The following is a 13,579-nucleotide window of genomic DNA, read 5'->3' on the forward strand; positions in this document are numbered from 1 at the left end:
GTGTGATAGTTCCCTTCTACGGCGAGCCGCCCATGACCTTCAGAGCTGCACTCTGTCACCGTTGTTACTCGTGACCTACATAAGAACTAGTATTCTGAAAGGTAGCGAATTGGACGAGTTGGTAAGCGGTATACATAATGAAAACCGCTCAAACGACGAAGACGGAGTGAAGACAACAAACAGCACAGGACGAAGCTGTTCTCGCAACAAAAGTTTTATTACTGAAAATAACAGAAAGAAAACAGCACAATCAACACTGATTATGATGAACAAACACCTAGTCAATCTGTCCAGCACCATACAATCTTCGGAGCTGAAACGGTTCTCACACCGCTATTCAAACTAGCTCGGAAAAAACAAACCTCTTTATCTGACAGAGCTACCGACGGCGCACTGTCAAGCAATTGTTTCTTTGTTTTTTCTTACGGGTGTCAGATGTTCTGACTTTATACTTGCGGCGACATTAATACCCAGAGCGGGTGATGACTATTTTTGGGGGAATTAGTAAATATGCCCTATAAACTTCAAGAATATTACAAAAAAGGACAATTATTCTTAATGAAGTGACGAATTCTAATCGTGCTAAATTGCCACGTGTGAGGCACAATCGGTTAAGCTAAGAAAAAATCGGTGAGCTTTTCTCCGCATCTGCCGGTTTTGCGATGAGCTTTTCTCCGGTGAGCTTATCTCCGGTGAGCTTTTCTCCGGTGAGCTTTTCTCCGGTGACCTTTTCTCCGTCACCCCAGTCGACTCAAGCCAGTCAGCCGAACGAAAGCTAGGCAAGCCAATCCTCGAGCAAGTTGCGGCTGTCAGATCGCGGCCGGCGCTGCATAGCAGGCTTCGGGAAACGCCGCGCCGAAATTTACGCCGAAGAGCCGCGACCTGCCTTGGTCCGATCGCCAAAAACAGCCGTACATACATCGACCTTGAGGTGTCGCGGAAACGCTCGTCCCGACGCCCGCAGTACGTCGAGATTACGTCCGCTGAAATGCAAGTGGATGCTTTGATGATAGGCCTGATATGGTTCGGCCCTTAAGTCACTTTTATGAGAACATTTTTGAAAACTAATGCTTAGTATAATATAACTACGGAGGAAGCGGTAGGTGAGAAAGTTTTGTGAAGAGCTGCATAAAATTTGGAAATCTAGATAATGCTATACTACCTATCACTCTTAACAGGTGAAGCAGTGTGGTCGAAAATACTATAATTTGTGTGTAGTAATTTACTCATTGATGGGAACCACTCTGCGCTGCTACATATACTACGATCGCGCGGAAAGGCACGGTAATTAAAATTCTATAATCCAACTAATCCGGAGTATATATTTCAAAGAAACGAATACGCGCTTTATCTAGTATCAATTTAATCACCCGAGATATGTTTTATACGCATAATCTAAGGAGGCTACCATTCCTGAAAAAAAGGTGAACGTGCAAGCAGAATTCACATTTACAATGAACACGCCATCAATTCCTTCTTATGTTTTTGAAAAAAAAATCAAGCACGGCTGGTTTTCAAATATAAGTAATTTATCTTATAGTTAAATTCAAGGCACGAGGAATAAACTAAGTCTTCTAGTCGACACGATGCATTGCTTGTATAGCAAGTTACAAGCCAAGAAGTTAGCGGCAAATGCCGCTCAAACGGATTCATATATCCCTCCTCCACCTTTGCATCCAATAGCGTCCCGTCTTTTTCGGGACGTCGCGGCCAACGCGGGAGGAGGGCCTTACCTTCCTGTAAATATTTGCCTTGTCATTCGACTTCGACTTAGCGTTGTGGAAGCCACGAGAGGGAGAATAGAGTTTTCCCCCTCCTATGGAAACAAATACGACTTTCGGGGTTAGTGTCGTGATGTAGGCGAGCTGGTTCATGGTAAACGGACATAAACAGCGCGCAAGAAATAGACAAGACACGGACAATAAACAGCGCTTGTGTCGTTCGCACCTTCCTTTCGTCCTTGCCTATTTTTTTGCGCGCTGCTTATTTCTTTTGACTTTCGGGGGTTAGCTTCCCCCTCCTACGGATACAAAGGCTACTTTCAGGGGCTCGGTTCCCTCTCCGATGACTACAAAGGGCGCTTTCTTAAAAAGGTGGGGTCGGAGACAAGTTGGCGTCACTCTGTAGCAAATATCTATCCATTGAAACGGAACAAGAGGCGTTTCCAGTGAACTATTCTTTCGACTGCGGAGCGATTTGAAGCGGGCGCATCGCGCTTGTGGGAGGAGCTTCTCTTACCCTCTTGACTTTAACCGACTATAGTGCTTTACAGCATTGTTGCTCTTGTTGTGGTAGTTGTTTCGATAATAGTATTATTAATAATAATAATAATAAAAGGCTCGAGGTACACCTAAGCATTTCTTATGAGTTGTGAATGTGAAAGCGTGTCCTAAACTCTCACCAATGCGTGTTCGCACCGGAGCAGAAACGACCGAGACGCCGTGAGGATCAGTGGGCGCCTCGGTCGTTTCTGCTCGGGCGTGGTCACGCAGCGCCATGGGGCGGCGCTAAATGAAACTGTCGCACGGCGGCTTCATCCCGTATGGAAATGTTATATCTGGGGCATATCTGGCCATATCAAAGCTTATATGATTCTATACGGCCTATATATAGCCTTATCTGGAGTATATACAGTCTTATCTGGCGAATATAAAGCCTTGTTTGGAATATATACAGCCTAATCTGGCGTATATAGACTTATCTGGCATATATACAATCTTATTTTAGGTATATCTGGCGTATATACAGCTTTATCTGGAAGCAGAATTTCAATATATAAAAAAGTTTTAAAAAAAAGTTTAAAAAGTGCTTTGTTAGCAAACTGTGAATGAGTCATTGTTCGCGAGCTAAATATTAGCGCACATAATCCCAAACTTCAGCTGTGGCAAGCTTAAGTTTGGGATTATTGGTGCGAATTTTCACGAGGATATTAATGTAGCTTAATTATTTCGAAGTGTTCACATTACGCCCGAATAGACAATTTGCTAAATCCCCCAAGCGCCTCGGCCCGTACTCGAAGAATCATGGAGACGGTGTTTCTTCGACTGCCTACTGATCGGAAATTTCGACCAATTTATGGTTACACAGTTTTGAGTGTAATTTGGAGTCAGCCTGAACAACTGTATAGAACCCAGGTACCTGTCATATCACTTTTAAAATTTCTCGCCAATGTCAGCACTTTGCGTTCTGTCCAATCTTCAATCTGGATTACCTGCAGACATATCTCTTACATTATTATCATTCTCGTACAGCTTCAAAGACGCTGATATTAAGTTAGAAACGCTAAAAATGCTCTAAACAGTTCTGCTGAATCCGAGCTATATCCCGGTTTTAGTTGTGATTTCTCGGCTTTCAAATAATTCCTGCAAAAATAAATCACCAGAACGATAATATTGTAAGAGATTTCTCCGGCTCAGCCAGGTTGAAAGGTGGATCGCATGCACAGTATCATAAACGCTGCCATTGACGAGAAATTGTAAAAGTGATATGACAGGTCCTTGAGCCCTATGGGACGCTTGTTCAGAGTGACTATGAATTACCCTCGAAACTGTGTAACCATGGAATTGGTCGAAATTTGCGATCACTAGGCAGCTGAAGGATCACTGTTTTCATAATAGACCCTTTTACAAATTCATCGCCATCTACCGGAACGGTTGCAAAGCTTGGCAGGTGGGTGTGGCGCAACGTGCGTCCGCCATAAGCATGTATGGTCGCATCGGCGCTTGCTCAACGTGCGCTACACCACTGCGGCTACATAAGGTGTTGCGCTGCTGATACTTCGCCACACGCTGCTTCTGCGATGCCTTTTCATTGCTGTGTGCCGCTGTGTAAGCCAAAAGGACTCAAGGATGCCTCTAGCTCGCGGTCGGGCGGTGCACGCACGCGACCGCTGCGACAGTCGAAACGGAAGAGATCCCGCCAGATTAGTAGCATGGAATGATATAAGCCGTCTCGTGCTGCTTCTCAAGCGCTAGCGTGACGGAAGGGAGCATGCACCTGCGTTCTTTTCTTTTTGTAAACAGAAGCGATGTCGCTGGGCTTGGGGTATCGAGATAACGTTAACATTCGGGCATTTCGTGTGACCTCTCGCGAATTTGTATACTTTTTTCTTTACGGGTATCTTTGTTTGCCATCCCATCCGACCCCGCTCTCCAAAAAAAAATTGGGTTGTTGCGATAAAACGTGACGAAGGCAAGCGCTTCCCCATTACGAAGTACACTAAGATTTGCAGAGGACACTTTCGAGAGGGTGACTACATTCCGAACGTCGCTACCTTAGACAGGAAGTAGTGCCGAGCATCTTCGCATTCAACGTAGCGAAAAAGCCGCCTAGAAAGAAACCACGAGTACGACAGGCGCCGCCGTCAACGTCGAAGTTTTCCGCCGCTGATGCCGGAGTGACGAATGACGCAATTGCCGATCCGAGCAGTCAAGACGCGGTGAGCGAACCCGCTAGTGAAGAGGCAAGCTACGCATTCGCCGATCTGACCGGTGGACACGCGGCATCTGGGGCGTCAAGCCAGAAGAATGCAAGCGGCGAAATCGTCACTGTCAACGCAATGGAAGACTTCACCGCTGACTTCATGTGCCACGCAGTCGGAACTGAAGACAGCGTAGTGAACGATTGTAACATCGACGAGTGCGTTAATGCTGCCACAGGCGCAGTCCTCGACCGGGCTGAATGTCTGAAATGGGCGACAAACGTCTGGTCCACGAGACTGTTAGACTGCCAGCAGCAGCAGAGCTCGTACTCGCGATGCCGTACATGCTCATGGCGGCGTTGGCGGCGTCTCCCTCGTACAATGTGGCCAGCCGCACTTTTGAGCACCGTCAAGATGACGGTGATGATAGCTATTGAAGTGGCCAGACTGAATTTTGGAAAAGGTCTATTGCTCGAGTGCGGGCCGGGGCACTGAGAAAATTGTAGACAAGAAAAATATATGAAGTGCTGATTCCAGGCTTTTGTCCTTTTGATATGCCTGGCCAGATCTGGAATTTCCATAGTTAGCCATATTTGGGATTTCCATATTTGGCCCGGGATATCAGAATATATTCGTCATTATTAAGCTATATCAAGAAGATATATCATATAAGGTTATATGTGGCCAATTTTTGATATCGTCATATCTGAAATCTTCAGATCTGGCCAGATATCATTTTTTTTAAGAGATATCACTGCCGTTTAGCGTGATTTTCTGCGCGGTTTCAAAGATGGGATGCCTTAAATTGCGGCTTCGGTAATTTATCTACCTTTTGGCGCGGCTGCTGACGTAAGCTCGCTCTATGGGACAGTTAATGATATCGCATTATTAGTAATAGTAATAATAATAATACTAATATCACTAATAATAATCTTTACTTAAAATTCTGCAAAAGAACCGAATTTTTTTAGTTTGAATTTCATCCGCTAAAACAATACACTAAAAACAGAAATATACATCATCACACTCAAGTAATTACGCTGACATTACCATAGATATCCTTCAATTAGTTTTATGTAGTTACCTTATCGCAGCACAGCGCTTCCGCATTATTCGAAAGAGCCATTAAGACCATCCCAACACGCGACTCAAACGGACTCCTCAGTGAGACGCCACAACTGCAATTTAGAGCTTCAAATCTAATGACTACCATTTTAGCTAAAAAAAATACCACTTTTACTTCGCTCGCTAAATGGGAGTCCCTCGCCGAACTCATTGAGCTGAAAACATTACCATAACTGCGAAAGCCTGACTATCCGGAAAACTTGCAGTTTGGTCTCGAGATTCTGTCTCTCCGAATAGAAGTGAAGGCGCAAGCTACTTTGCATGTCTGCTAGAGATTAGACTGAGTCTAATTTGTAGTAAAAGTGATTTTTTTTTACTGGTGGTAGCAGGTGGCTTCAAAGAAATTTACATTAATGGGCTGAAGATTGCTTATTTCCCAAAACACTCATTGCCAGCTCTGGGTTACCCCTATAACGACCTTATCTTGCCTTGTGAAGAGTGATTTTTCCATCGTGCTTGGCACTTTGAATTGACGCATTACATATACCTAAAACATATTTGTCTGTCATTTACGAGAGCTATAATAAAAGTTTGTTTTAATGGGGCGTTTTGGTTTTTCGCTTTCTGCAGACAATTTTATTTATATATATTTTGGGCATGCACCTTTTTTAAATGATTCGTTAAAGAAAAAAAAACTTAATATAACATTTCATGCGTTCTTCTCTCCTCCAGGTTCAAGTAAAAGGCCTCACTGGACCTTTAAGGCTAGATGACAAAGGATTAAGAACAGATTTTTCAATGAATGTTATTGAACTCAAGTCTTCGGGATTTGAAAAGGTGAGTACAATAATAGTTGCTCTTTTAACAGGTCTTGCAAAATTAGACTGTCCCCTGCCGAGAGTCGGATTGACACTCTGTTGCTGGTGCTGCCCACAGGGAAAACTGAAGGTTTTTAAACGCATCGTGTAGGCCGGAAACAAATTATTAAATGAATTGGGACATACGTAGTGCTAACAAATCGTTAACGGAACAGATGAACTGCATTTTCTCTCAAAGGAGCGCTAACTAGGAGGCATTGAACGATTCTCCCTGACGTACGCATTTATCGACAATTTTTCAAACAAGGGTGAATTGGTGAGTATAAGCCGGCAGTGAGGGGATGGCTGAATCAGCAGTTGTCTTATATTTATACTGAATGAGGCGTCTAATAACAGGCGATGTCGGCGTTGGCCTATCCATCATTGTGTGAGAGCCTGTCTAAGAACCCTGCATTGTCCAGTAGCAAAATAAAGATGCCTTGTCCGTGCTCCAAGCTCGATTTCGACTGTGTGCGAGCGGCATACCCTGATCGGGTGGTTCCACTCAGTAGTACGCCACGAAGCCATTCTTTAACTTTGGTCAGGAAATCGTTTCCATGAAAAGAGGCACTGTTGGCGCGTTCGGGCTAAGTTTTATGTGCACCATGCATATCGCATTTTGATCCATATAGTTTAGAGAGCATGAGTTAGGATATTTTGTCCTGACGCGGAGCGGTTTACTGCGGATACTGTGGAGCTAGTTGGACTATGACTACATAGCTCAGACTTTCGAAAATAGTCTTGTCTACGATTGTTATTGGTGATAATATCTAGTGTAAAATATAAGCATAAATCATTTATTCTTACAAAAATACCTTATATCCCTAAAAATAAAAATAAGTATGCAAACGAAATAGTTTTATATCAGAATGTCCTTGGTTTTAAAGAATTATTATAGAGTATAGGAACTTTTATCGGGGCTATTACAGAAGGTAAGTTATCCTCTATAATTACATTTGTGCATTGGTATAAATTTTTTTTCTCTACAAATACGGAAGGCGTGGCCAAGACTCGTGAAAATGATTGGAGAAGGCGTAAGTTATGTTGGATGCGCCTGTCCTTCAGATTGCTCATGACTTTTGGCCGGCATGACTCTGTTCAATGAGTGTTTTATTTTGTTACCACGAGGGGTGCAGATATCATGTCCTAGAATATATTTGTGAGATCATCAGTTTTGCCTAAAGAAAGAAGATAATGCTGATATTGATAAATTGAAATCAATTTGCTGCTGTTCATATTGCACGTGCAATTTGCAATTTCTATTTCTATATCTACACTAATTGAGACAGGGTGTTAATGTTTATATAATTTAAATTTTTCTTGTTGCCGGTATTAATGAACTATGAAGGTGGGAACATGGAACAAGAGGACTGGAATTCGATTTTCACGGGCCTACATGAAGCAGAAAGAAGAGGAGCTGAGCGAGGCCATCCAAAACCGGACATTCCGAGTGACAACGATCGTCGTACGTAGCTGACAGCTTCTGGCAGTAAGATGTGTCCACAGCTGTTGCTGTCAATATGTCCCGTTTTAGACACACGCCTGGAGTTTCAGTCGGCGGAATGAGTACTGGTGAAATTTGGCAGTAACGGTTGTCAACGCAACTCTCAAAGTTCATAAAAGTTCATTTGTTGGTCAGTTTGATAACTTCAGACAACACCTTCACTCGTCATTTGTCCCTGTGCTAACTTTCAAAGTATTTTATAGTCAGCATAAAGTTGATTCAGCTCAATCTGTTGTCTAATACAGTTTCAATAAGAAAGAACTTATGCCTGTAGCAGTCGTAAATACGGTTGGTGTACATCTGAATCCTTAGGTACACTCTAAGCCCGGTCCCACTTAGTAAGAGGGACATTTCTTCGATTTTTTCCCACTTAACTTTAAGGGGGGCGACAGACCTCTTAATATTACATGGAGATGCTCCCTCTTAATTAAGTGAGACACCACCCCTCTTAAAGTGAGCGAGGCGGCGTCTCCCTTAAATTTGAGGTCAGAGTCCCTTAGTAAGAGGGACAGTTTTTAGATATTTTCTTTCTTAAATTCGGAGGGACGGTGGCCCGCTTAAAATGCAGGGGTACAGTCCCCCTTAAGTCGGGGTCACGCTGCTTATACTTCATACAAAATACATTCTGCAGACATGTTCCGAAACGAGTCGCCTCGACATCCGCGCTTCGTACGCCACGAGGTAACCAATCAAGAGGTTACTTTGTCACGTGGCATACAAAGCACAGATGTCGCGGTGACTCGCATTGGAACATGTCTGCAGAATGTATTTTGTATGATGTATAAGCAGCGTGACCCCGGCTTTAAGTTACCTCTGTTATTGTATCGTAAAATTTCTGCTCCTTCGTGTTTTGAGTGTCAGCTGACATGCTGCACTGCACTTCTCGCACTTTCGCTGATATTGTTTAACCAAAGTTATTCTGTGCTGCGTAGCAGAATTGAAATTTGATCTGTATATCTTGTTTGATAAACGGAATCAATGTGTTAAAGAAAACAGTAACAATCTTTAAGAGTAAACGCTGTTTTATTTGCCATGACACAAGAAAATATTTTGATATGTCTTTATCAAAATAATAATTCTACAAAGATGTTCTGGTAGCTTTTACGAATAAAAAAGACTTAGAACGACGCCAGAAATCGGCGTTTCTTGGAAACTATCACACAAAAAATTTCGTGCTGCAAAGTGACTCATTTTGCCTATCATAAACAATAACAATACAATCGTGCTAGAAAAAAAACTGTTTTTAGCGGATAACACAAAAAGAAAATTACATTCTAAAAAAAAGCCCGTGCGTCTACTTTCCCGCACAACACTTAGAAAGACAATCACCATAACTCTCGGAGGCAGCTCAGCGAATGTAGATGCCGAAACATATGATTATACCAAAAAAATGAGTTACGACATTAAGCACAACAAGCGTGATGTTTTGCATTGGTTAATGTCACAACTCGGACTGCCTTTTTTGGTCTAATCTTATGTTTCGGCATCGTGATTCGCTGAGCTGCTTCCGTGAGTTACGGTGATTGACTTTCCAAGTGCTGGCTCGGGAAAGTAGAACCCTGTGCTTTTTTTCAGAGCGTATTTACCTACTTCATAGCATTAAAAACGAATTATTCGGTGTCTCTTGATATCAGCAGAAGCTCAGAATTTCTGTTGTTTTTGAACGGCCATAAGCGATTTTATGAGCTTCTCCGACATAAACTGAATCGAAACACTTTATTTTCAACGAGCAGACCCTAGAGGAGTCCAAGGGTTTGTCCACATGCCACAGGGTAGGAGAGTCCCGTTATGTAATATGCTTATGGGTGTAATACACCCATAAGCACATGACTAGTGCCCCCTCCATAGTCGTGCTAGCGGTGAGTTTCACTGACCAGTTCCCAGAAACGATCCCTTTCTCCGAACCGAAGAAAGTCTTGGGTCTTGGAACTTTTTCGTCAAAGGTAAAATCGTCCTGCAAACAGCAATTGTTAAAAAAAAAAAAATTGCGTCAGTGTCAAACTTAGATTTCTATTTTTGCATTCGCTTTTTCACATACCATAGGTGATGAGAGAACTTCTGGCCAATCGAGACCGGAGGATGGTCTTAATGTTCAAGAATGTTGTTGGGTTGTCTCCGCAGAAGGCCCCTTTTACCTCCTCCAGGTTTCCCAGCATGGTGACGATCGTGTTATGGAACCGAAGTTGTGCATCCACCTTTAGCTGAATGAAAGACCGTATTGTTTTCCTTTAGATACAGAGAGTGGGAATTAGAATAAGGGTAATGAAGCGCTTTCACCTGTTATCAAGCAGGCGATAGGAAACAAATGCGAAAATAAAGTGCAAACAGTTCAAAGATTCGGAACCCAATCTGTATACGATGAAATAGCGAGTGACATTAGCTTATGACGTAACTTCTGCTACTATTAATTTTTGGTACGAGAATAGACTGCAGTTTTAATTAATTTACGAGAATCAATCGTTTCTGTGTTACCAAGACAAAACAAAAACGCATTTAGTAGTAGATGAACTTTAGAAGCCCCATGTGCTTTGGAAAGCATGGATTGCATTTGCGGCTCGAAGCTGCAGAAGTGATCTAGTGCATGTTTTAGAAAGCAACATAATCAAATAAAAAATTACAGTTCTGTAAACATTTCGCCGCAAGCCATTCATTTACTATTTTTTTTTTCAGAAGCAGTGCATATGTTAACAGAACGTAAATAGAGCCTACCTACATACCAGAATACAAAAAGTTAATAATTACCGAGTTCGTTGTGAACCGTGTGCGGGTGGCCGCAGTAGGCTCACCACTCAGGATGGTGCGTTCCACCGTGCAGAGGGTCCCGGTAGAGCTCTTTACACGAGCAATCCGAGCGGAACCCCCGCCTGATTTCCTTCATGTCTACGTTCGTTGCCATTGCCTCACTCTGAAAACAAGATTGTTAATAACGGTCAGTCATTTAACGCCCATAGTCAACCTAGCCCTAAAGCGCATAAGAAAGAAAAAAAAAAAAAAAGAAAACTTCTGTTTATATATTTTTCGCGGATGTACGACACAGAAAAAAAAAAATATTGAGCCAGCTACAGAAAACAAAGAGCATAATAAACATCATAAAATCTCCAAAAACAAAAACATGGTCGGCGACAAAAAAAAAAAAAAAAAAAGCCGGTAGCTGTGCCGGCACGACCGTCAAAATATAACGAACAAAACAGTACGCCAAAGAAATAAAAAAAAAAATGTACTCCCTGGCCACCGCTACACCCCTCCCCCCTTTCCGCAGACGCCGCGACGCTGACGCAACGCGAACGCGCGAAGAAAAAAAAACAAACCTTTATTTCTTCTTTTTGTTTTGTGCTCGTCCTATCTCCCTGCCCCTTTCACAAACATACACACACATTATGGGTTTTTGCTCGCCGCCCACTTGAGAAAAAAATGTTCATAATCACTGCAACGCTAACGATGTCTACAACATAACGTTGCAGTGTAAATTGCTGTAATGAATTGTGAAGGCAAACAAAAGCAAAATCGCCAACATTGTTTCTGTCAATCAACGCTCTCGGGCGGTCAACCTCAAGCATTTAGAGTGCACACCGAGAAACAAATCGGCGAGCCAAGCTTACAAACACTGACTGCCCCAGCTAGGGTGCCTTTATGTTGGCTTTGCCTTAGGCAGGGTGATGCCATCCTTTGTAGTACTCGATGCTGACAGTGTACGCTCACGGATAAAATACAAGGAAATTGCCGGTAATAAAATGCCGGCGTTGCACTGCCAAAGCTAGCAGCTCGAGCTGGGAGAAGAACGAACGCGCGTTCGAAATTAAAAAGTAGACAAATGCGTCGGACAGAAAATGGTCTGATATCACCAGCCTAAGCCAGACGCGTACATATTGGGACACCCTAACCCGCTAAAAGTGTTCTGTGCGAAAGACAGCCCTGCGGCTCACGGCAGGGCAAACGATTAGCGACGCTTTGTCCTAGCTGTACGAGAAGATCCCGGAAGCGACCGCGTCCGCGGACTACAGCTGAACACTCTCACTCTACATGCAAAGCTCGTGCATCTCACAGCCAGCGTGAACATATTGATGGCTCATTATTCCCACCCGCAATGCACCCAAAACAAAAGCGCCAATATGACAGGATTACTCACCCGAAGGAAGTCAAACGAGCAGCATGACGCTTGCGACTCTCCGGCAACGACCGTTTCCAGCTCTCCGTGAATTGGCGCGAAGCCTTAGCACAGTCCGAACTCTTTGCCGTGGATTAGTGCGCCTGCCCCCCTCCTCCTGACCGAACTACATTGGTCCAGTTAAGAGGGACCAGTCCCCTCTTAATATGAAGGGCACGCGTGAATCTTTTTGTCTGTCTTTCCTGTTCAGAGGGACTAACGAAACGGTTTCCTTGGTCTCTCTTAATATGTTGGTGTCCCTCTAGATGTTGCTATTTTATTTTTCAACTTCCCTCTTAAAAAGAGCTGTCCCCCTGAAAGCATTGTTGTCCCCTCTAAAATCAGAGGGACAGCGTTTTTTATGAGAGACCGGTTTTAGAGTGTAGGACAGTTTTCTGTGTCAGAATTTAGTGTTTGTCTCAAATTTATCCAATCAAAAAGCTCGACGAAGCTAAATAAGGGCAAGCTTGAACTTCTTTGTTTATAACCTGGGTGTCTTGACCCTAGTTCGCCAAATTACCACCAAGCTTAGGCTTCACACTTGGTAGTTTGGATTTGACCTGACATATCTGGGCATTAATTGTCGAATAATTGCCTGAGTGATGCTTCACTTCTGGACGACTGGCTTCCATGTGGCAACCTTGGGTCTAATTTGCTAAACAAAAACCAGACTTTAGCTTCACTGCTGGTTCTTCGGGTTATACTTGGCCCCTTTTGCTTAAGTCTGACGCTGTTGCAATTATGTAGCGACTGAACGAACAAACATAAAAACAAGACAAAAAAACGAAAAGTAGTACTTAGGTATTAACAAAGTACCTAGGACAAAACGGTATTAGGCCTAACTTAAATAGACCATCAAATCACCTTTTTACTTTTGCCCAATAACTTTTACACTAAACCTTATATGTTCACTGAACGCCGACCAGCCATCCGTTTTTGTTTCGGTTTACTAACTTCTAAAATAAAAATTTATGAAATCTCGAGTTTCTTTTCCGCTCCAATTCAGCGCAAAAGAAGCCGCGGCGTAATTTTATCGGTCGTAACCTGCTCTTGTTCCGGATCCGGAAGTTCTCTCGGCAGTAGGAGAACGGGAGCGTTAGCGGCGAGCCGGCGGTGTGCCGGTAGTTTTTACCACATGCATTTACTGCGCTGATGGCTCCGATGCTACCGACATGTTTTCTGAATCGGCGCCCCTCATCACAGCGACAACCATGGACACATCGCAGCTGAGCGAAATCCGTTCAGATTTTTTGCGCTACACCGGCAGCAAGGGACTGGTCCCAGAGCAGTATATGGGGAGAGTCTGACCAGTGGGGTTGGCGACGAAGGCGCTAAAGAGAATAAAAGTGATGGAAAGAAAGGAGACCGCCGAAGCAGCGAGAGATGAAGAAGGGTGCAACGAGGAGACGACCGCCATTCTGACGCAACACGCTGTAGGCGCAGAGCACCGTTGAGGCTACGGGTCGTCTATCATGGGTGTATTTTTGTATTTCCTCAATAGACGTTTCGTTCATACAAGGAGAAAACTTCATGAAACCAAAGAATAACACTATATCATTTGCTTGCCAGACCCTCTCAAATAAAAGGAA

At 43.4% G+C, this 13,579-nt stretch overlaps 1 protein-coding gene across 3 annotated transcripts in view; it reads left to right on the plus strand.

Annotated features, from left to right (window-relative positions):
- LOC8041750 (glutamate receptor ionotropic, kainate 2) overlaps positions 1-13,579 on the plus strand; it is a 398,324-nt gene that overhangs the window by 265,452 nt on the left and 119,293 nt on the right. For 2 of the 3 annotated variants that reach the window (XM_040215999.3, XM_040216001.3), the window contains 2 exons: positions 6,218-6,322; positions 7,691-7,807. In XM_040215999.3, coding sequence (XP_040071933.1) covers positions 6,218-6,322; positions 7,691-7,807 — 222 coding nt within the window. The remainder of the gene's footprint in view (positions 1-6,217; positions 6,323-7,690; positions 7,808-13,579) is intronic. The other variant, XM_040216000.3, reaches the window with a different exon arrangement.

The sequence above is a fragment of the Ixodes scapularis genome, unplaced genomic scaffold, assembly GCF_016920785.2.
Source record: "Ixodes scapularis isolate PalLabHiFi unplaced genomic scaffold, ASM1692078v2 PGA_scaffold2__306_contigs__length_199485367, whole genome shotgun sequence".
Classification (NCBI taxonomy): domain Eukaryota; kingdom Metazoa; phylum Arthropoda; class Arachnida; order Ixodida; family Ixodidae; genus Ixodes; species Ixodes scapularis.